This window comes from Pseudorca crassidens, chromosome 2 (genome assembly GCF_039906515.1).
Source record: "Pseudorca crassidens isolate mPseCra1 chromosome 2, mPseCra1.hap1, whole genome shotgun sequence".
In the NCBI taxonomy this organism is placed as follows: domain Eukaryota; kingdom Metazoa; phylum Chordata; class Mammalia; order Artiodactyla; family Delphinidae; genus Pseudorca; species Pseudorca crassidens.
The window spans coordinates 57,213,263-57,237,158 of record NC_090297.1 but is presented as its reverse complement, the minus strand read 5'-3'; the positions used below and the strand labels follow the sequence as shown (position 1 = coordinate 57,237,158).

Sequence of the window (23,896 nt, the reverse complement as noted above, 5' to 3'; positions counted from 1 at the left end):
AGGAGTATAAATGTATCTTGGTTGGCAGGAATATTAGTTGTCTATCATAGGCACTGTGAAAATACCAGTAGACAGACTAATTATGGAGGCTTATACTCCATGTCGTCTTGGGGATTACTGTAGAAAACTGGCTAGAAGGCCTAATGGGATGTGCTGATGGTCTATAATTCTCCTGAGGTTAACTGACCGCAGATGAAACCACTCTGGCCCATGGAGTCTTCCTTTGGTCACTGGTAAGTCTCTGCGGAATTTCTATACAGCAGTAATTATATATGGATGCAGATAATAGTGAGAAGGTACTCATTTAGAGAAAGCAGGTAGTTCTATGAAGAAATGTGAATGGGGAATGATAGTCACTGTGGACTCCACCTGGAGTATAGGGGCAGGTGCAAAGATTTTTGTTTTCAAAGACCCAAAACCTCTGCGGGAAAAGATAAACATCTCTGTCAACAGGGGACCAGGAATCATTTGCCTTTGTCTTAAGGCTTTTTTCTCCACCCATCAGCACCCTTGGTTGGTTTTGTTTGATAAAACTATAATGCATATCTCTTTCATTTAACTCAAGTAGATATAAAAAACTCCACAAGAAATACCCAATGAACTCCTTAATTCAGTAATACAACTACACCTCAGTGCCACCCAGTGACTTGCTTGGTATTTAGAAAATACTGATAAAGAAAAGTGGGCAATGGATACTGGTCCCACTTTGCAGAGGAAGAAATTAAAGCAATACCAAATCACCCAATTAATTAAGATCCCTTATATTGTGCTAGCACTGAAGACAATGCCAGGTTATCAGATATTATTTTAAGTAAATATCACCCATAAAATTAGAAGTCTTAAATAGGATGGAGTGATAAAATAACACACCCAGTTGGTAGGTGTTTTCCATCTGAACTGCGAGGTGAAGGGCATCTTCATGTTGGCTAGGTTCATCCATATAAGACACTGTACTCAGAGAGCTAAAAGCAAGGAGAAAACAAATTTCAACAGTTACTATAACAATAATAGCAAAACACCATGTTGCTCTTAGCAAAGATGTGACAGAAGTTTTATGTTTTCTCTAAAAATATTTCAAGCAAGTCCCCTGTAAATATCCTGGTAATACATTTAAAGTCTAAAACATTTTAGAGATGGAAATATTACCAGTGTAGAGAAGTCACTTGGAGCAGGTCTCAATATAGTGGTTGAAGCCCAGTGCAGTGCCTGGGGCATTTGATTATCACGAAAGTATTCATGGGTTGTTCCATCTGTGGGCTAATGGAGTATGTACAGTCAGCCCTTCGCATCCAGGGATTCACCCAGTCATGTATTTCAGTTTGTTAAATCCGCGGATGTGGAACCCATGGATATGGAGGACCAACTGTACTGCGCCATTTTATATAAGGGACTTGAGCATCCACTGCTTTTGGTATCCATGGGGGGCTCCCGGAACCAATGCTCAGCAGATACCGAGGGCCGACTGTACATGTTTCAAAAGCTATTGTCAATTGCATCTCTACTGCAGGTGCAAAAGTCTCTCCTCAAAGTGGACAGAACTCACAAAGGGGACTGGGGATTATGTGAGGAAGCTTAAAATGTTGGGCAACAAGCTCTTTACATACATGGGGGATTATAAGGAGTTTACTATTAAATGTACCTCACAAAATCCCTTTAGTAGAAAAAAGAAAAACGAGAAACTCATCTACATGATGAGAGAAACCGCAATTCACCCAAACTGTAGTAATCAATAAGCATCAATCACCCTTTTCAACATTAAGAAAGGGTTTTGGCTTGGTTACCAAGGCAATATAAGCTTATCCAGGTGCTGAACAGGAGACTCAAATGAAGAGTAACCCCTAAAGTCCCTCCAGCACTACTTAATCAGAGAAAATTCAGCTGTCACTAATGGCAGTCTCAGATCTCTACCCCAGTTCTCTCCACCTGTGAAACGGAGGTTAAGACAGATATCATTTCAAAGGAGATGATATAACAGTGTGTGTGTGCGTGTGTGCGTGTGTGTGTGTGTTTTCAGAGTGATTACTTTTATAAGCAGGCTAAGTTTTTGCTTTAATTAAATGAGAATGAGATATTTGTTCTTAATCTTTGGGGACTTTTTTTCTCTCTGCAAGGAGTTTTAAATACTTTGTTCTGAGCTGTTGGGAGTTAGTGAGCTTCCTGCAAATTGCTATTTTAAGAAAATCACGGATATTATATTTTAAAAATCATTTAATACAATTTAAACAATAAATTAAGGTTTACCCACCCAGCCCAAGAAAGTGATGTAAGACATTACGGCTGCTTTTCCACAATGGATTTCTGGATTAGTGAGTTAGTCTCCATTCTTATAACACCTGCTTCCCTCAATTTTCTGCTGCCCTTTGAAGTAGCAACCAACCTATTTAGCCACGTTGGCTGCAGGTGTTGTGAGCAGCGCCAAAGATGGTAGCTTCTGCTTAGAAAAACCAATGTTGCATAAGCCCCTTGATTTTAAGATAAGCCAGCCTGCCCCAATATTGTATATGCTACTTTTTTTCTGCAAAATATTTTCCATCAATTGTCTCATTTTATCTTTAAAATACCCCCTTTAAGGAAATAAAAGAGTCATTATTCTGCCCATTTCAGCGATAAAGGGAACTGGCAAAGTGCTTAACTGCATACACATACGAAAGGCAGACTTAGATTTCAAATACTCTATTTACCTCTGTAACAAAGTTTCATATATGATCATATCTGATAGAATGGAAATAGGGGCAATGACTACCTGAAATAATTAATTGCTGCAACTAAAAGTTACTTGCACAAACATAAGAAGATGTTAATAAAACCCTATTTCTTTTCTACTAAATGCCATATTAAAAACTCATAGAAGGAGAAGTAGAGTTTGTATAAAACTCAAATTAGCAGAGTTAGAAGTCTAACACAAAAAAGCAAGTAATGATTTTTTGCTTTGGATACTATTGCTTTGTTATTGCCATGTTACTAAAAAAAATGATATCCAGTGCAGTTTGTAATATTATCAGTATGATATTGGTAACTGTCATAAGGGCAGCTTCAAAACCCCATTGGCTGAAGATTGCTGTGCAAATAGAAAGTTTTTTAGAGTGACTTATTTTTTGAAATACTGAAGGTGATTTCATACAGTGCCTTTTTATTTCTACAGCAATCTGTAAACCGTGTATGCTCATTGTAAAAATTTCAAAGTGTACAGGAAAGTATAAAGAACAAAGTAAAGTTACACAAAAAAGTACTAACCTCAGTGATTAGCTAACCACTCTTAATGTTAAAAAAACTTTTCAGACATGATTTTACATATGGGATCTATTATAGACGCTGTTTTTTTTTTTCACTCAGAAATATATAGGAGATAACTATGTCAATAAATAGTAATCTGCATCCATGTTTTAGATATCAAGACAGTATTTAATTTATGAGCATACTGCATTTTAGTTAAACAGGCCATTTAGGTTGTTTTCAATATTCCATCATTATAAAGAAAACTATAATGACCATTGTGGCAGGGACTCATTTGCTTTCCAATGTTGTTCTCTTCTTCCTTGGTAGCAGTACCAGAAGTTTGTGGGAATATTTCTCTCCAAATTGAAGACAAATGCTTGGACTCTTTAGTGCTACTGGGGCCATGTGGCTTATGAGCTAATAAGATGTAAGTGGAAGTTATGGGTGAAAATTCTGAGAGAATTAATTCAACCAACTAAGTCAACCAGCAGGGGCCTGTTCATTACTGGACCGTGGATATGATGGCAAGAGCTCAGCAGCTATCTTGGATCTTGAGATGACGTTATGGATTGTAGATCAGAAGCTAGAAGACTAGTCCTTCTAGACTTCTTTTATGTAAGAGAAAATATATTTCTATTTTGTTTAAGCCACTGTTTTTATTTTTTATAAAAAGATTTTTATAAGAAGCATTAGATATAACTGATACAAATTTTAACTGATACAGAGTTTGGAAGTGGGATGCTGCAAGTAATAGAGCACAAAACTTGGAGTTAATTTTGTGGAAGAGACGGGGCTTTGGGGAGTGAGATTTCAGATATTTCAGATATATTAACCTGGCTTCCCTTATCATGCAGAAGGAAAATACTTGGTTAGTCTATTGATTTCTGTACTTTGGAAATCTGACCATGTATCAACCAAGACTATAATTTCATGTAAGTTATAGAAAAATTTTACTTTTTTAAAAACCCTATTTATGATATTTTTTGAAACTGATACCTGATAGTTCCTATATTAGAATGAGATGCCTCGGAAGAAGGGAGAGAGAAAAGAGAATAAGTTGAACAGAAAAAATACAATATATATTGCATGAAAAAAGACAAAAAGAAGACATAAAATATTAAAAATGCTTGCAATTACCAATGTCAGTTCAGAATACTGACTTAGAAAAACATGTACATATTTTCTATTGATAAACAGCTTTATTCAAGCCCTTTGAAATTTTTAAAGATAAAAATGTGAGATGCTTCAAAGAACAAATTTCTAATTTTAATTACCAGTGCTGTATTCACAGCACAACAAATTTATTGGGTATACTTCACATTACACGTGGATGAGTTTCTGTTGCCTATGACCAGGCCTTCCCTAGTTTATAATAATAATCCTTCTTAGATACATGATCTCACTGCGAATGGAAGGCTGTAGTTGATTTTTTTAAATGTGAAAAATGTTCTTGCTGTCTATGTGTTTCATCAGCTTGTTGGCATTTATGGAAGAAAAGGATTTCAACTGGCAAAATGTGCCCAAAGGAGTTGTAAAGTTTTAGGCAGGAAGGTCGTTTAAAAGTAAAAGCAGGAAAACTGAAAGTCTGGTGTAAACTGCTGGTGAAAACAGTGAACAAATGAACTAATACTATTCTAGAGAGAAGAGTAACAATTTGTAACCAATATAAATTTCCATTAATATTTGGAATCACATGTACCATTGCTCAGGACAGACTTGAAATTAGCCTGGTTGTGGAAATAGCTGCATGAAATTGGTACACAATAACAAAAGTAACTCTCTTACATTGTGTCCCATGCTAACCCAACAGCCTGTGTTATGATTATGCAGAAAAGAGCCAAAAAAATTAGCTAGGGAGTTGGAATATGTTTATTTTTCATGAAATTCAGTTTTCCTGAAAACATCTTACACATTTGCATGCTGACCATTCCTTGAATTACACAGAATAAGTACAAGGCATGTCTTATTGTCATGATGGTTGGAGATAGAAGCAATAATGTCAATTAAATCTCACCAGCCATAATACCATCTAATTATTATTAAGACTTCATTTCCAGACATTTTCACTGCCATTATGCCTTAGATGTTTTAAGCTGCAGTAAGAGATAATGTTTGAATAGATAGCTAGCCTTGAAGCCATTCATTTAGCAGCTTAAGAAGGTCACACTATCACCTCTTTCTTCGATTTGTAACTGTGAAATGCCTGGAACTACCGTATTTTGAATGGAATCATTTAAGCATGACCCTCTCTTATTTTTTAAAATCTGTTATTAAAGTCACGTGCTGCCTCCCAGTGGGGTTATTTCAGAGAGCACAGAGAAAAAGAAGGCTTCAGGGTATAAATTTGTACATTTGTTCTTTTCTTTTTGCTTCATTCTTTCAACAGCTATTTATTGCCCACCATGTGGCAGGCAAAGTGGGAAGTACTGGGAATACAAAGGAAAATAAGACTTCCTGTGCTGGAGACACAAGATGTAGAAAACAAAATATGCATCAAAACTCACTTGGGGGCTTCCCTGGTGGCGCAGTGGTGGGAGTCTGCCTGCCGATGCGGGGACGCGGGTTCGTGCCCCGGGAGGATCCCACGTGCCGCGGAGCGGCTGGGCCCGTGGGCTATGGCCTCTGGGCCTGCGCGTCCGGAGCCTGTGCTCCGCGGCGGGAGAGGCCACAGCAGTGAGAGGCCCGCGTACCGCAAAAAAACCCTCACTTGGGAACTTTCCACCTCAAAATGTCTATGGACATTTTTATGACTATTATGCTTAAGATCAAAAGCGTACCAACTCTTCCCCCATCAGTGGAAGGTACAAGCTGTCTGTTAAGGTAATTTAGTTGTGTGTAGCCATTTAGTTTTATAGCAGTATTGCCGGATTTTTACATAGTTTTAAGATATTTTATTCACATTATGGGTCCCATCTTACAAGTAAGAGAAAGGTTGTAATGGAAACAAAAGTCAAGATATGTTTTCAAAAATGAAAGAGGAGAGAAAATGACATGATATGTGTTCTTGTGGGATACATTTTTAAGAGTAGGAATGATTCTGAAGGCCAAAGAATGAACCATGCAACCTGTGAAAAGTCTAGCTCTGAAGCGATTGAAGATAATCCAGGAAATGTGACTGACAAAGTAGAACAAATTTGAGCGGGTGAATAGAAAGTCAGAGTTAGTGTCTGAAGCCCACTGTTGGATCTCTTTATTCAAGAGAAGGTGAGGTTAAGGTCAAGAGCAGCTGATGAAACTTCTGTTGCAGCTCCTGGATGAATGCACAGTTCAAAGTCGCATTACCCTTGGCAATCATCAGAGAGGTGAGGCTGGGAGTGTGTGTGCCATGGTTACCTCCACAGTGCCATGGAGATCATCAAGGAGTGTCGTCTATCCCAACAGATGTTCAACACAAATGATAATGTTCTTCTTCTTTTTTAATAGGTGCACAATGGAATGTTTCAGCAAGAAGGTAAAGTATACCTTGTTTTAAAAATTTGAACAAACATTTTTCTTTTTGCTGTAAATGCATCTTTTGTCTGCAAGATGAAAGCCCTTAGTCACCCTGGACTTACATACTCGGACCTGTGAACCTAACCTGTTTGTGTTCAGGAATTAGGATAATGCAATAATTATTCATTCTACTGTCAAACAATATTTATTGAGTGACTGCTATGTGCCAGGTGCTATTCTAGGCCCCTGGGATATAAAAAACAAAAAAAACCCCAAAACAACAACAACAACAAAAAGCAAAAAAAACCAGAAAACAAAAACAAACTAAAATCTCTGCCCTCATGGAACCTAGTGAAAAGAGACAGAAAAAAGACAATAAAATACTAAACAAGTAAGTTATATGCTATGTTAGAAGATGATAAATGCTACATGGAAAAGGAGAGCTTAGTTAAGGGAGCTTGAAAGTGGATGGGACAGAGGCAGTTGTGTGTAATTTTAAACAGAATGATCAAGATAGATCTCCCCGAGCAAAGAGTTGGAGGAGGTGAGGAAATGAGCCATGTGGATGTCGGAGGGAAGGGTGTGTCGAGGGAGAGGAAGGCACATGCATAGGCTTCGAGCAGAAGGCTGCCTGGTAGTTTTGAAGAAGTGCATAGAGGCCAGAGTAGCTGGAGGAGAGGCAGCAAGCAGGAGGGTGGAAGGAGATGAGGTTAGCAGGGTGTCAGGTAGCTGGACCATGTAGAGTTTTGTGGGCCATCTTAAAATCTTGGCTTTTACTCTGATAAAGTGGAAGCCTTTATAGAATTTTGAGCAGAGGAATAGCAAGATCCATGTTATATTTTACAATGATAACTCCAAATGTTGTGCTGAGAATAGGCTGTAGGGCAGCATGTGTAAACACAGGGATTCCAGTTAGAAAGCTTTTATAGTAATCCAGGGGAGAGATGGCAGTAACTGCTAGGAACAAAATTGTGTCTCTTCAAAATTCATAGATTGAAGCCTTAACACCTCATGTGAGTATATCGGAGATAAGGCCTTTAAGGAGATCATTAAAGTGAAATGAAGTCGTAAGGGTGAAGCCCTGAACTGATAGAACTGGGCTCCTTACGTAAAAGAAAGAAACAGCAGCATTCTTTCCTCCATGCAAGGACACTGTGAAAAGATGGCCGTCTACAAGTCAGGAAGCGGGCCCTCACCAGCACCTAACCAAGCTGGCACCCTGATTTCAGACTTCCAGCCTCCAGGACTGTGAGAAAATAAATTCCTATTGTTAAAGCCACACAATCCGTGGTATTTTGTTATGGCAGCTCAAGCTAATACAGTGACCTGGACCAAGTCGGGGGGTAAGTGGTAAGTAGTTGGGTTCTTTTTTTAAAAAAATAATTAATTAATTAATTAATTAATTTTTAGTTGAGTTGGGTCTTTGTTGCTGTGAGCAGGCTTTCTCTAGTTGCAGCGAGTGGGGGTTACTCTTGGTGGCAGTGCGCGGGCTTCTCATTGAGGTGGCTACTCTTGTTGAGGAGCACAGGCTCTAGGCATGCAGGTTTCAGTAGTTGTGGCGTGCGGCCTCAGCAGTTGTGGCTTGCAGGCTTGGTAGTTGTGGCGCATGGGCTTAGTTGCTCCACGGCATGTGGGATCTTCCCAGACCAGGGCTCAAACCCATGTCCCCTGCATTGGTGGGCAGACTCCCAGTAGTTGGGTTCTGAATATATTTTCAAAATTGAGCCAACGGAATCTCCTCTTGAATGGGAAGGAAGGTAGTTAAAGATTTAAGTTGTGAGATGTTGAGTTTGCAATGTCTGCTAGGTACTGAAGTGAGGGGTCAATAGGCAGTTAGACCTATGAGTCTGGGGTTTGGGAGAGATGTGTGGGCCGGAGATATACATCTGGGGGCATAGCACCATGTCTCAGTCACTAGACTGGAGGAGATTCCCGAGGGGACAAGTGTAGGACAAGAGAAGAAGGGGAGAAAGGGACAAAGTGCTCCCTGAGGCACTCCTACATTAAGAAATTGGGGAGAAGAGGAGGGACCAGTGAAGAAGATTGAGAAGGACTGACCACTGCATCAGCAATGTGAAAGTCATTATGATCTTGACAAGGGCAATGCCACAAGTTCAGGGACAGTCTATTTTGTTCACCACTGTATCTTTGGCACATAGCACAATGCCAGTAACCCAGGCAACAAAAATGTGTTCAGTAAACAAAAGACATGATGCAGTGATGAAGTCATTGTTATTCTCATTTCATAGATAATATATTAAGACAAAGAATATTAAATAGTAGCTAGTTAACAGAAGATCAGGGATTCAAACTCAGGTCTAGTTTGATGCCAAAGTTCTATGTAACAATAATGATCAACACTTGCTCTGTTCTTTGATGTGCCAAGAACTATTCTAGTGCTTCCATGTATTATTTTAATAAATTCTCAACATGCCCGAACTGACAACTATTATTTTTATCCCATTTTGTAGAGGAAGAAACTGAGGCAAAGAAGGCTTAATAACTTATGCAAGACCAGCAGCTTGTAACTGCTCACACTGGAATTGACCCCAGCTAGCGGTGGCAGAGCAGGCCTCTGAGTCATCCGTTCGACTCCCCAACTAAGCTCATGCTATTCCATTCACTCCTTCAGAGATACAGTTGACAACGTGGGGGTTAGGGGTGTTGACCCTCTTTGCAGTGGAAAATCCAGTAGAAGTTATGGTTGGCCCTCAGTATCCATGGTTGCATTTCCTCAGTATCCTTGATTCCACATCCACAGCTCCAACCACGGATCGTGTAGTACTGCAGTATTTACTATTGAAAAAAAATCCACGTGTAAGTGGACCTGCACAGTTCACACTTGTGTTGTACAAGGGTCAGCTGCACTGCAATAGTTAGCCAGGGCTGCCATAATGAAGTACCAAGTCTGGGAGGCTTAAACAACAGAAGTTTGCTGTCTCACACTTCTGGAGGTTAGAAGTCTGAGAACCAGGTGTTGGCTGGATTGGTTCCTTCTGAGAGCCATGAGGGAAGGATCTGTTCCAGGCCTCTCTCCTTGGCTTGTGGATGGCCATCTCCTCCCTGTGTATCTTCACATCACCTCCCTCCAGGCCTGTTGGTGTCCAAGTTTCCTTTTCTTATAAGGACACCAGTCACATTGGTTTAGAACCCACCCTAATGAACTCACTTAAACTTAATTACCTCTTTAAATAAGAGGTAATTAAGTTTACATCTTATTCCAAATAAGGTCACATTCAGAGGTTTTGGGGATTAGGACTTCAATGTATGAATCTGGCAGGGGTAGTGGGGTACAATTAGCTCGTAACGAATAAAAATACTTTCATGAGGTCTCTAAATTCTAGGGTCAGAGAACCACAGTTGATTTGCTCTGTCATCTGGGAACTGTGATATGCTGGCCAGTCACTTTACCACAGCAAGCCTCAGTGTCCTCAGTATATGGGGATAATAGGGCATGTATATCCCTATTTTTTCTAAATACTGTTAGATTTCTTTGCTGAATGCCTATATAAGCTATTATTCTCACTAGCCTTGCCAACATATGGTGTTATTCTCCCTTCTTATGTTTTGCCATTCAGTTGGGTGTAATATGGTATCTTGTCTTAATTTGCATTTTTCTCTTTCCAAGTGAATTTAAGCATCTCTTCACATTCTGCTTTGCCATTTGGGCTTTGCTTCTGTAAACTGCTATTCATCTCTTTTGATTATTAAAAATTGTTTTCCTGCTTTTTAAAAAAATTGTTAATATGCATGAGTTTACAAATATATATCTTCTACTGGCCTACAAACTGTGTCTATTGTATTCTTTGTTGAACAGACATACAAGTTTTACTGTAGTTGTATTTATCAAGTTTTTTTTTTAATGGTTTTAGTTTTTCATTTTGGGATCTTATTTAATAAATCTTTCCCTCCCACAGAACACAAAGATATTCTATACTTTCTTCTATTAGCTTTACAGCTTTCCACATTTCAGTCTTCCATCTGGAGTCTACCACGCAAATGGTGTAAGAATCCAGCTTCATTTTTTTTTCCTTCATATAGTAAGCCAGCTTTTTCCCAAAACAATCTATTAAAAACCCATCATTTCTCATGGAAGAAATCAAAGAGGAAATAAAATAATATCTAGAAACAAATGACAATGAAAACATGATGACTCAAAACTTATGGGATGCAGCAAAAGCAGTTCTAAGGGGGAAGTTTATAGCAATACAATCCTACCTCAAGAAACAAAAAACGTCTCAAATAAACAACCTAAACTTACACCTAAAGCAATTAGAGAAAGAAGAACAAAAAAACCCCAGAGTTAGCAGAAGGAAAGAAATCATAAAGATCAGATCAGAAATAAATGAAGGAAAGAATACCAAAGATCAATAAAACTAAAAGCTGGTTCTTTGAGAAGATAAACAAAATTGATAAACCATTAGCCAGACTCATGAAGAAAAAAAGGGAGAAGACTCAAATCAATAGAATTAGAAATGAAAAAGAAGTAAAACTGAGACTGCAGAAATATAAAGGATCATGAGAGATTACTACACGCAACTATATACCAATAAAATGGACAATCTGGAAGAAATGGACAATCCCTAGAAAAGCACCACCTTCGGAGACTGAACCAGGAAGGAATAGAAAATATAAACAGACCAATCACAAGCACTGAAATTGAGTCTGTGATTAAAAATCTTCCAACAACAGGGGCTTCCCTGGTGGCACAGTGGTTGAGGGTCCGCCTGCCAATGCAGGGGACATGGGTTCATGCCCCGGTCCGGGAAGATCCCACATGCTGCGGAGTGGCTGGGCCCGTGAGCCATGGCTGCTGAGGCTGCACATCCAGAGCCTGTGCTCCGCAACGGGAGAGGCCACAACAGTGAGAGGCCCGCGTACCGCAAAAAAAAAAAAAAAAAAAAAATCTTCCAACAAGAAAAGACCAGAACGAGATGGCTTCACAGGTGAATTCTATCAAACATTTGGAGAAGAGCTAACACCTATCCTCTCAAACTCTTCCAAAATATAGCAGAGGGAGGAACACTCCCAAACCCATTCTATGAGGCCACCATCACCCTGATACCAAAACCAAACAAAGGTGTCACAAAGAAAGAAAACTACAGGCCAGTATCACTGATGAACATAGTTGCAAATATCGTCAACAAAATACTAGCAAACAGAACCCAAGAGCACATTAAAAGGATCATACACCATGAACAAGTGGGGTTTATCCCAGGAATGCAAGGATTCTCCAATATATGCAAATCAATCAATGTGATACACCATATTAACAAACTGAAGGATAAAAACCACATGATCATCTCAATAGATGCAGAAAAAGCTTTTGACAAAATTCAACACCCATTTATGATAAAAACCCTCCAGAAAGTAGGCATAGAGGGAACTTACCTCAACAAAATAAAGGCCATATATGACAAACCCACAGCCAGCATCATTCTCAATGGTGAAAAACTGAAACCATTTCCACTAAGATCAGGAACAAGACAAGGATGTCCACTCTCACCACTATTATTCAACACAGTTTTGGAAGTTTTAGCCACAGCAATCAGAGAAGAAAAAGAAATAAAAGGAATACAAATCAGAAAAGAAGTAAAGCTGTCACTGTTTGCAGATGACATGATACTATACATAGAGAACCCTAACGATGCTACCAGAAAACTACTAGAGCTAATCAATGAATTTGGTAAAGTAGCAGGATACAAAATTAATGCACAGAAATCTCTTGCATTCCTATACACTAATGATGAAAAATCTGAAAGAAAAATTAACCATTTATTATTGCAACAAAAAGAATAAAATACCTAGGAATTAACCTATCTAAGGAGACAAAAGATCTGTATGCAGAACACTATAAGACATTGCTGAAAGAAATTAAAGATGATACAAACAGATGGAGAGATATACCATGTTCTGGGATTGGAAGAATCAACATTGTGAAAATGACTATACTACCCAAAGCAATCTACAGATTCAATGCAAGCCCTATCAAACTACCAAAGGCATTTTTCACAGAACTAGAACAAAAAATTTCACAATTTGTATGGAAACACAAAAGACCCCGAATAGCCAAAGCAATCTTGAGAAAGAAAAACGGAGCTGGAGGAATCAGACTCTCTGACTTCAGACTATACTACAAAGTTGCAGTAATCAAGACAGTATGGTACTGGCACAAAAACAGAAATATAGATCAATGGAACAGGTTAGAAGGCCCAGAAATAAACCCACACACATATGGTCACCTTATTTTTGATAAAGGAGACAAGAATATACAGTGGAGAAAAGACAGCCTCTTCAATAAGTGTTGCTGGGAAAACTGGACAGCTACATGTCAAAGAATGAAATTAGAACACTCCCTAACACCACACACAAAAATAAACTCAAAATGGATTAAAGACCTAAATGTAAGGCCAGACACTATCAAACTCTTAGAGGAAAACATAGGCAGAACACTCTGTGACATAAATCACAGCAAGATCCTTTTTGACTCACCTCCTAGAGAAATGGAAATAAAAACGAAAATAAACAAATGGGACTTAATGAAACTTCAAAGCTTTTTCACAGCAAAGGAAACCATAAACAAGACTAAAAGACAACCCTCAGAATGGGAGAAGATATTTGCAAATGAAGCAACTGACAAAGGATTAACCTACAAAATTTACAAGCAGCTCATGCAGCTCAATATCAAAAAAACAAACAACCCAATCCAAAAATGGGCAGAAGACCTAAATAGACATTTCTCCTAAGAAGATATACAGATTGCCAGCAAACTCATGAAAGGATGCTCAACATCACTAATCATCACAGAAATGCAAATCAAAACTACAATGAGGTATCACATCACACCAGTCAGAATGGCCATCATCAAAAAATCTACAAACAATAAATGCTGGAGAGGGTGTGGAGAAAACGGAACCCTCTTGCACTGTTGGTGGGTATGTAAATTGATGGAGAACAGTATAGAGGTTCCTTAAAAAACTACAAATAGAACTACCATACGACCCAGCAATCCCACTACTGGGCATATAACCTGAGAAAACCATAATTCAAAAAGAGTCATGTACCACAATGTTCACTACACCTCTATTTACGATAGCCAGGACATGGAAGTAACCTAAGTGTTCATCAACAGATGAATGGATAAAGAAGATGTGGCACATACATAAAATGGAATATCACTTAGCCATAAAAAGAAATGAAATTGCGTTACTTGTAGTGAGGTGGATGGACCTGGAGTCTGTCATACAGAATGAAGTAAGTCAGGAAGAGAAAAACAAATACTGTGTGCTGACACATATATATGGAATCTAAAAAAATAAAAAGAAAAAACTGGTTCTGAAGAACCTAGGGGCAGGACAGGCATAGACACAGACATAGAGAATGGACTTGAGGACACAGGGAGGGAGAAGGGTAAGCTAGGAAGAAGTGAGAGAGTGGCATGGACATATATACACTACCAAATGTAAAATAGATAGCTAGTGGGAAGCAGCCGCATAGCACAGGGAGATCAGCTCGGTGATTTGTGACCACGTAGAGGGGTGGGATAGGGAGGGTGGGAGGGAAACGCAAGAGGGAGGAGATATGGGGATATATGTATAGGTATAGCTGATTCACTTTGTTATAAAGCAGAGACTAACACACCATTGTAAAGCAATTATACTCCAATAAAGGTGTTAAAAGATAAAGCCCATCATTTCCCCTTGCTCATATATTATGTTCTATATATTCATAGGTCTACTTCTAAAGTTTCTATGTATTCCATTGCTTTATTTGTCTATTTCTACACTTATCTGTTTATTCCTGTATTTATTATTATTTTTACTTACTACAGCTTTGTGGTATATCTTAATACCCGATAGAGTAAATTCCTCCTCAATGCTCACTCTTCAAAGTTAACTTACTCAGAATTCTTTCCCTATTCATAAAATTTAGAAATGGTTTGTTGAGTTTCTCAAAACATACAAATGGGTTTTGATTGAGATATGTGCATTTGTAGATTAATTTGAGAAATACTGATATGCTTTTGTGTTAAGCAGTTTCATCTATGAATTATTTCACTATTAATTCAAATCTTCCTTAACAGGAATGCCTTTACCTGGGATCACATTCACAGGGCACTTTTCACAAAGATGCCAATGAAGGGTTATGTACAAAGATGTTCCACATGGCACTGCATACCTTGGCAGGGAGGGAAAACCAATCTGGGTGTTCATCCCTAGGGGAATGGATAAGAGCATGAGTGATGGATGTATATTAAGGACTATTATGCAGCAGTAAGAAGCAAAGAGCTAGCTATCCATAGTCACATGAGTAAACATAAAAAACTAAAACTATTGAATGAGATATGAGATTGAGCAAACAAAATGAGATTTATAGCACAGTACCATTCATGTAAGTCAAAAATGCATATCTTTAAGTACTTGTTCTGTAATTTTTTATGAGAGAGTCAGGTGAAGTCACAGAAGGAGTCAGAGGACGGGTTCATGAAAACAGTTTATTATACTCACAGGCCCTAGAGGCAAGAGACACAACATGCCACACAGGACCATGTGGAAAAATGCCAGTGTGGTCAAGAGGCAGAAGACGGGAGCAAGGGAGAGCCAGGGGCCTTTATTGGGGTTTCCCAGGGAAAGGCAAAGCGGTACAGGGGAAACAGCTCAGGACTGGCCTGGTCTGAATAATTTCAGTGGGTCCTAAGCTATAGGAGAGGCCCCTAGTTGCCTGGTACTTGGCCCTGGGATGATTAGGGCAGAGAAATACTGCCTCCTGGGATGTGTGGGGAGGCCAGAGAGAACGGGTCAGGATGCCAGTTGGTTAGTTTGCATATTAAAGGCATGCTCCCTGCTGAGTCCTTGACTATCTTTAATAACTGGCTAGCCCTGGTGCCGGGGGCAGCCTCTCCCCAGCCAGAAAGGTTTTTGAAGATGTCAAAACATCATAATACACAGAAAATTAAAAATATATATAATTTAGTATTTTGTGCATCAGAGTGGGTGCCTATTGGGAGATGAGAGTGGGAGTGAGGATGGGGAAGAAGGGGGAAATCAGGCAAACAAGGGGTCCTACTCATATTAGCGATGACAATGTGCTACGAAATGAGGAATAGTTTCAACTCATCTCGGCTCCTGAGAGAAGTAAGATAATAAATGAGATGAATGGGGATAATAAAAGTACCTTCTCTACTTAACCCACAGGGTTTTTCAGAGATTCATATGGATAGTGTATGGGATGTATCTATTAAGCACAACTTAATATTAGCTATTATTGTGGTTTAATTTAGGAACATGGCCAATGCAGTTTCTCAAGCTTCTCTCTCTTTGGAGGGAAGCTGTGTCTCATCCAGATCTTGTTGGGGGCTTTAGTTTGATTCAGATGGCAATAGAGCTTATCAAAAGGAGGAAACAGGCCAGGCAACATCATTTTTAACTGCACATAAGCGGCTCAAGTAGTATAGGTTGGAATCATTGAATAAATTCATCACATTTAAAATGACTTGTGCATTGCCTTTCCCACCAGATTATTTCTGTGTGGTTCACCACCTACTCATTGGTCAATAAACATTTATTTCAAATGAAGCAATGAATGTAATCTTTTCCATTTTTTCCAAAAAAAGATTACCATGTGGCTTTAAGTTTACTTGAAAAATGAGATTCTCGAGAGAAGAACAACCCTAGAGTTAGCCACCTTTATATGCCTTACATGGGGCACGAAGTGGAAGCTTAATAAACCTTGAATAAATGACTAAGTGGAAGAATATAATGTGGCCTAACTACTGCATCAGATGCCACCAGTGGGTTCAAGTGGAGAGCTCTGGGATCCATCAAAGTTCTGGTTCATGATATCACTGTAATTTTGGTTTGAGGCAAAAGAGAGACTCTTCAGTCTTCAATCTTAGGCTTGACCTACCAGTTGAACTACTGGCCTCAGAGATAAGAAGCCTGGATATCATGTCACATTATCCTGGGAAAGTAATTTAATCTCAGGCTTCTATTTCCATTTTAAGGATATGAGAGCAGCACATCTGTTCAAATACTCTTTGAAAGCTGCCAAAGCCTGTTTCCAACAAGAAAGACGTCATTGTAAATACCTGCTCTTACCCATGGATGGGAAACAGAAGGTTCTGGTGAATGAGTAGAAGAGTTTCATTGATGCAAGTTACACGTAGACAGCCAATTTTCAGAGAATGAGAATTTTTGACTGTAAACAAAAGCCCGTTTTGCCACTTGCTGATTCTGTAGCTTTGGAGTCTCAACCTCTCTAAGCATGTTTCTTCATTTGTAAGATGAAGATGCTAACAGCATCTCTCTTATAGAACAGGGGTCAGCAAATATTTCTGTAAAATGCCATATAGCAGATATTTTCCACTTTGCAGACCCTGCACGTCTATTGCAACTACTCAACTCTGCCATTATGGTGTCAAAGCAGCCAGAGACAATACATACATGAATAAACATGGATGTGGTCCAGTAAAAACCTTATTTATGGATACTGAAAGTTGAGTTTCTTATAATTTTCACATGACAAAAAGTATTATTCTCCTTTTGATTTTTTTCAACCATGGAAAAACCTTTATACAAAAACAGATGGCAGGTTGGAATTGGCCCTCGGGTCATAGTTTGCCAACTCCTGATACAGTGCGTCTCTGAAACAAAAATGAGGTCATAGTGAGGGCTCAGTAAAATTTAGCTTAGCACCCTTATTATTATCAATTATTTAACTGAAAAGCAACAAAATTCAAAATTATAGATAAAGTGTGATGACAACTAGGTAGCTATAGGAAGAAATATGCCAATGAGCTAACAGTTATGATGTTGGTATAGTAAAAACCAGCTTAAAATGTTTTTTTTTAAAGAATAAAGCATAAAAATTACCTCATAATGAAAACATAATTTACATTAAAGAGACAAATCTAAAAACAATTAACAATAATTATATTGAATATAAATTCAATCTTCCTTTTACAATTCAGAAGGCATTTCAGGTATCCATTATGCCCAGGGATCAATGTTAAACGTTAGTTACTTCTATAGAAGACCACAGAGAAACCAAGAATGTGGATGAACTTATGCTAAGCTTATGCCACATCTAAGAAACTGTTTTCCAAGTAGGTCTACCTCCTATGCTTCTTTGCCCTCCTTATCAGTGTTTACTGTTATAAAGGCCAGTAAGTCCACAGTCTAATGAGAGAGATAGACAAGAAAACACCCAAATATAGTACCACGTAGAAGGCGAAGGCAGCAGGAGCAGAAAGGAGGAGCATCCGACCCAGTCGGAAGTGGAAGCGGTTGTAGTTGCGTAGTTATGAAACCGTGGGTTACATTCATTTCATCTGCCTTCGCTAATCAAGGTTGTTTTAAGACTTTCATGTCCTCCAAGCGGTGCATAACCTAAACAATAAGATGTTTGCCCAAGTTATTGTTTAGGAACTTGGAGTCAACTGCATCTAATTCGAGGTCAGCTGGTTAAGGCTGGATAGGACCACTGACCCTTCAACTGGGCAGACGCTAGTGTCCAATCAGTGACCTTTTAACATCAGAGGGCCCAAAACTCCACCCTCAGAATGTGCAGAGGGCTGTAGGCTAGAAACATCTGCACAGAACAACAATTACTGCATCTTTTCCCAATCACCTTTCCTCACCCTCCCCGCACTTCCCGTGCCTCATACCACCCTGCTTCTTTATTCTTTGTCCCATAAACTCCCGATCCCCTTGGTTTTGAGGAGGCGAATTTGAGATTTGTTCTCCTATCTCCTCGCTTGGCTGCCTTGCAAATGAAAACTCTTTGCTGCAAACCTCAGCATATTAGCGTTTTGGCTTGTTGTGCGTCAGGCAAAATGAACCTGTTTTGGAAACTGTGATAGAGAGCTTCTTGGAGAGTTGGAGATGGAGCTAAATTCTGAAGGAGGAAAAGAAGGAAGCCAGAGTGTAAGACGAGCATTCCAGACAGGATACCCCATGGGAAAGCAACGTGAGGCAATGGCTGGAGGCAAGGCAGAGCACGGAGGGATTGTAAATATGGAAGGTGGGAATGGCCCAAGAGTAGGATGCAAGCAGGATAGTGGGGAAGACGGAACTAGAGAAGGCAAGAGTCCGTGGGCCCTTTTGGCCATACTCATGATTTAGGACTGTATCCTAATCCTTAAATTGTTCCTTGACCTATAAGTCTCAGCTATTTCATAGCAAAATGGTAACAATGATGTCTATCTAGTAGGATTAATGCTGGGGAGATTAAATGACATAATGTATTAGGTCCTCAATATACTTCAGCATATGCCTTATACTATTGAAATTAATCTATTCAAAAAATTGTTTTGAGATAACTTTCAAGTGAAAGGCATATGTTTTTCCAAAAAAACCACTGCAAATTCAAAACAATGCTGCATTTGATAGCCACTAAGTTTTCAGAGTTTTTCTACTAGTTGAAGACCCATTTCAGGAAGGAGAATCACCCATACATTCTGGTCCCTGGCAAGGATGAAGACGATGGAAAATAAGTGGGAGTTAGGGTTAGGAGGCAGCCTCCTAAATGGCCTCTGCATTGCAAGCGTGCTTGGAATCTGTTCATTTGCCATTTAATAAAAAAGGCTCCAACAGAGGATCCATTCTGAATATTTTGTTTGAGAGTCCCTGTTTCTAATTTTGAAATATATCAAGATAATTATCACTTAAATGTATTTGTTAGTAAAAAAAAAATCTTTCCTCATGTGTTGCTAAAACTATTTTCGTGTTCTTGTTACCTTTTAATTTGTTTTTATACTTCATCAGTAAAATAAGAGTGATCTTTAATTCTTCAGATTGGGCCATGTTCTGATTCTATATACTTGACTTTCTTATTTGCTTTGAAAGGGAAGAAGTAAATGAAACTTATGCAAGTAGGGATGATAGTTTAGTTTTTGGATAAGAACAGTGCTTTTTAAATCATGGGACCAGGATTTATGTCAGATTATTATTATAATATTTGCTCCTAAAAAGTTGAATTTAAGCTAACAATTATTTTAAAATAATTTTAAAAAACTCTTACACTTAAATCTTGGAAATAGCAGTCAAAATGACTTAGGATCAGAAGCAAAAGCTATAGAGGTTAATTATTCTCCCAGCTTTACTTCTGATGTACACTGAGATTGCTACTCCTTTATATTTCCTATCTGTGAAAGAGAGCATTTGTACAGTACTTGTAATCCACAATCACCTAGGGTTGAAAAGTAGAATTTTGAGTAAGTGTATTAATACATTCTGAGAGCAGAACAATTTGGTTTCAGAATTCGAACGTAAATCTCTTCCAGTTCTTCTGGTCTCTGTTCCAACAGACACACCAACTCCTGCTTCCCAATCATGGGGATTAATATGCTACATCTTTCTTTCTTTCTTTTAAATGTATTTATTTATTTTATTTACTTATTTTTGGCTGCATTGGGTCTTCATTGCTGCGCGTGGCCTTTCTCTAGTTGTGGCGAGCAGGGGGCTACTCTTCATTGCGGTGCGTGGGCTTCTCATTGCGGTGGCTTTTCTTGTTGCGGAGCACAGACTCTAGGCACATGGGCTTCCGTAGTTGTGGTTCGCGGGCTCTAGAGCGCAGGCTCAGTAGTTGCAGTGCACGGCCTTCGTTGCTCCGCGGCATGTGGGAACTTCCTGGACCAGGGCTTGAACCCGTGTCCCCAGCATTGACAGGTGGATTCTTAATCACTGCACCACCAGGGAAGCCCTGCTATATCTTTCAATCGTGTAGATACTTTTAAGAAGGAAAGTTTATAATATAAATTAATTGACCTCTGCATTGGATAATTTGTTTGGTTTTCCTCCCGATGGCAGTCAAAAAAAAAGGCCATGAAAGTATTAAAAATTAATTCATCTTTTTTAGGAGAGCAAATGCAATATGTAGCAAGAAGCAAAAAATGTACTTATTATCCTTTGACCCACTAATTATACTTCGGGGAAGAAAACAATCAGAGACTTCTTATATAGTAAAAAATTTAAAAAATGGAAACAAACTTAAAATGCTCAATGATTGGGGAATGGTTAGCTAACCCAGAATTATAAGCTGACAAAATATTGTATTATGCAACCATTTAAAAGGATATGCACAAAGACTATGAAAATACATTACAAAATTTGTTTAAAATAATGTTAAATGCATTGTATATGTATATATTGATTACAATAATGCAAAAACGATGTATTCATATAATATTGAGGAGAAGAATTCAGGAGTCAGTTTAGAAGTAGCTGGTCTACATTGCATATGACATTCTTTTCAGTAGGTGATTTTTTGGGGTAGTCTCTGAAATAGTAAAAAATGCTGCTGTGATCAACTTATCACTTAAATTTCCTTGTTCTTTTTCTCTGTTTTCTTTTTCTTGGTGCACAACACAGTGATTTAGTATTTCTGTATATTTCCAAATGATCACCACGATAAATCTAGTTACTATTTTTTCTCGTTCTTTTAAAAAATATGGCCCCCAAAGATGACCTAAACCTTGTACTTGCCCATTTTTCTCCCTTTTTATGTCCCAAAGGAAATGCATTTTTTTCCTCCTGATAAATATTATGAACCTGTTTATTCAGTAATTGAGTGTGTTAATGGACATCCAGTCACTCACTCTTTGGTGCGCCCACGAGGCTCTTTCCGCCGGAACTCATGACTACTTAAAGAAGACACACTGCCCCTCTTCTTCAGTAAATGAGCCGTTCTGTCTTTAGCAATGTCTGACATCATCATAACCTATGGAGGAAAACTTTTGTAAAATACTGAACAAAAGATCTGAAAATATTTTAGTATAACACAGAGACTCATTCTAAATAAAGTACACAGATCTTTTTTTTTTTAAGCATTTTGGAATAGGGAAGTGGGGTTTCCTAAAGAGTGATTTTTAGTATATGTTGTTATTCTGGTCAGTATAACTGGAAATATGATAACTCTTTTTAAAAATATTTCAGAATTTATAAGAAGTAGAGACTTCCTTTTTTGTTTTATTTTTATTTTTTTGGCTGCACTGCGTGGTATGCGGGATCTTAGTTCCCTGACCAGGGATGGAACCCGCTCCCCCTGCAGTGGAAACACGGAGTCTTAACCACTGGACCACCAGGAAAGTACCATCTGATAACTTTTATTTATGCAATAGCATACTTAATTCACACAAGCATACATTAAGCTGCAACAAAAATACTTAACTGCAGTAAAGTCACTGAGAAATGATAGCCATATATAGAAGAACGATATTAGCCTACACCAGAAAACAATATTTTTATTGCCTCCCCAAATTTAATTTCAATGATATTTTGCTAATTAACATTTGTTGTTGTTGCTATTACTTTAAAAATTAAGATGAGCTGCTTCTCCAAAGGGTATTTTTTTTTCAAGCAACAGTGATTTACTTTGTAAAGAGCAAACAGAACTTTTTTTTTTTTTTTTTTTGCGGTACGCCGGCCTCTCACTGTTGTGGCCTCTCCCGTTGCGCAGCAACAGGCTCCGGACGTGCAGGCTCAGCGGCCATGGGTCGCGGGCACAGCCGCTCCGCGGCATGTGGGATCTTCCCGGATCGGGGCACGAACCCGTGTCCCCTGCATCGGCGGGCGGACTCTCAACCACTGCGCCACCAGGGAAGCCCAGAACTTTTAATGAAGTAATTTATTGGAAAACCTACCTCCTCTCACAAATGCTTGTGAAAAAGCTGGTAATGGACTTCCCAGAACTTGGACTGTAACTCTACTGCCCTATTGCCTACATACAAGTTTAGACATTCATTGGAATTATTTTATAATCTGTAAATCTGAGAGCCCCAACAGGGAGACACTGTGCTAGGCACTAAAATAGAACTAAAACAGTCCCTGCCTTCAAAGAGCTGGCAGTTGAAGTGGGTAGGGCAGACAAGAACACAACCTTAAACCCCAGTGTGATCAGTGTCAGGGCAGACAGAGGCAAAGGGTACTGAAGGGCACACAAATACAGCAGAGGTACTGTGTGTTAGGAAGCGAGGCAGTGTGGGGGGTGTGTGATTGTGGACCTGTGTGTGAGAGTGTGTGTACATGGGTGTGAGCATCTGTATGTGAGCATATATATGTCTCTGTGGGCATGTGCTTGTGTGTATGAGCATGAGTGTGTCCCCATGAGTGTGTGAGGCTGTGTGTATGAGTGAGTGTGTACATAAATGTGTGTGCCTGTGTGAGTGCCTATGTGAGCATCTGTTTGTGTATGTACCTGTGTGTATGAGTGATTATCTGTGTACCTGAGTGTGTGCCTTTGTATGTCGGTGTGTGCACCTTTGTGTGTGATGTGTCTGTGCACTGAATGCATGTGTGTTTGAGTGTGTCTGTGTACATGAGTGTGCCTGTGTGAGCGTGTATATGTGTGAACAAGACATACTGAGCCTGTTTAAGTGGGTCATTCAGGTTCCAACCTTAAAGTGACACTGACAGACCTCGGTCTGCGCACCTGTTTCCAAAGCTGCCCCGCAGGCCAGAATTGGGACCTGGAGGTCCAGAGGGGCTGAGGCCGCCGGTGTCGCCAGACCTCAGGCAGACTGCTCAGAACTCATGCTGCTCCACGATCGGACCGGCTGGCCAGCTCTGCACTGGGCAACACTGTAAAGCCGAGACACACAGGCGGGCAGGAAACAAAAGGCCAGGACCTGCTTCCAGTTCCAAAAACTGGGGCCACTTTTTTCTTATTTCTTGGAGGGAGGAGGAATAAGGCATTAGAAAGAGAGGTCGTGGACAAGGCAGGCAGGCCATTTCTAACACAAGGCCCTCCCCGCTTAGCCCCCTCGATCCTCGAACTTGCATTTTGCCTCGGTCAATCTTCTCTGCTCCTGCCCAGACGCGCTGCGGAGAGGTCGCACTTACCTAAGGCAGTGCTGGAGACGCAGACGCGACTCGGCGGGGGTCCTCCCGGACCACGGGTTCTTCCGCTGCCGGGACCAGCGCGGGTCGAGGCTCCCGTCTCCCAGGCTTCCCTCTGCCCGCGAATGCCTGCGCACTCCCCCTGGACTCCGCGGCCTGTCTCCAAGGTGACCTTCTCAAACAGAGTCCTTGGCCCGCCCCAGGCAGACATAGTAGTTGCGTAGTCCTCTGAGCCGCCTGAGGATGTAGAGGATCTCCTCGTCACTGCCCAGAGGGGGCTGCCCTGAGCCTGGCTGTGCCTTGGGGTGGCCGTGAGCTGGAGAGAAGCCGAGGCATTCTGTAGCGAGGGGGACATCTGGGAACTCAAGGGGCAACCCTGAGAGCCCTCATCAGTTTCCTTTTGCAGATGTCAG

The 23,896-nt window shown here is 39.8% G+C and overlaps 1 protein-coding gene across 2 annotated transcripts in view; it reads right to left on the bottom strand.

The window, feature by feature from the left end:
• DYNLT5 (dynein light chain Tctex-type family member 5) overlaps positions 1-23,896 on the bottom strand; it is a 30,978-nt gene extending 7,082 nt beyond the window's left edge. Inside the window, exons 1-4 of one of the 2 annotated variants that reach the window (XM_067726487.1) lie at positions 23,487-23,896; positions 23,077-23,314; positions 21,245-21,366; positions 871-962 (exon numbers count right to left, since the gene is read on the bottom strand). In XM_067726487.1, the coding sequence (XP_067582588.1) occupies positions 871-962; positions 21,245-21,363 (211 nt within the window). In that variant the 5' untranslated portion in view covers positions 21,364-21,366; positions 23,077-23,314; positions 23,487-23,896. The remainder of the gene's footprint in view (positions 1-870; positions 963-21,244; positions 21,367-23,076; positions 23,315-23,486) is intronic. The other variant, XM_067726488.1, reaches the window with a different exon arrangement.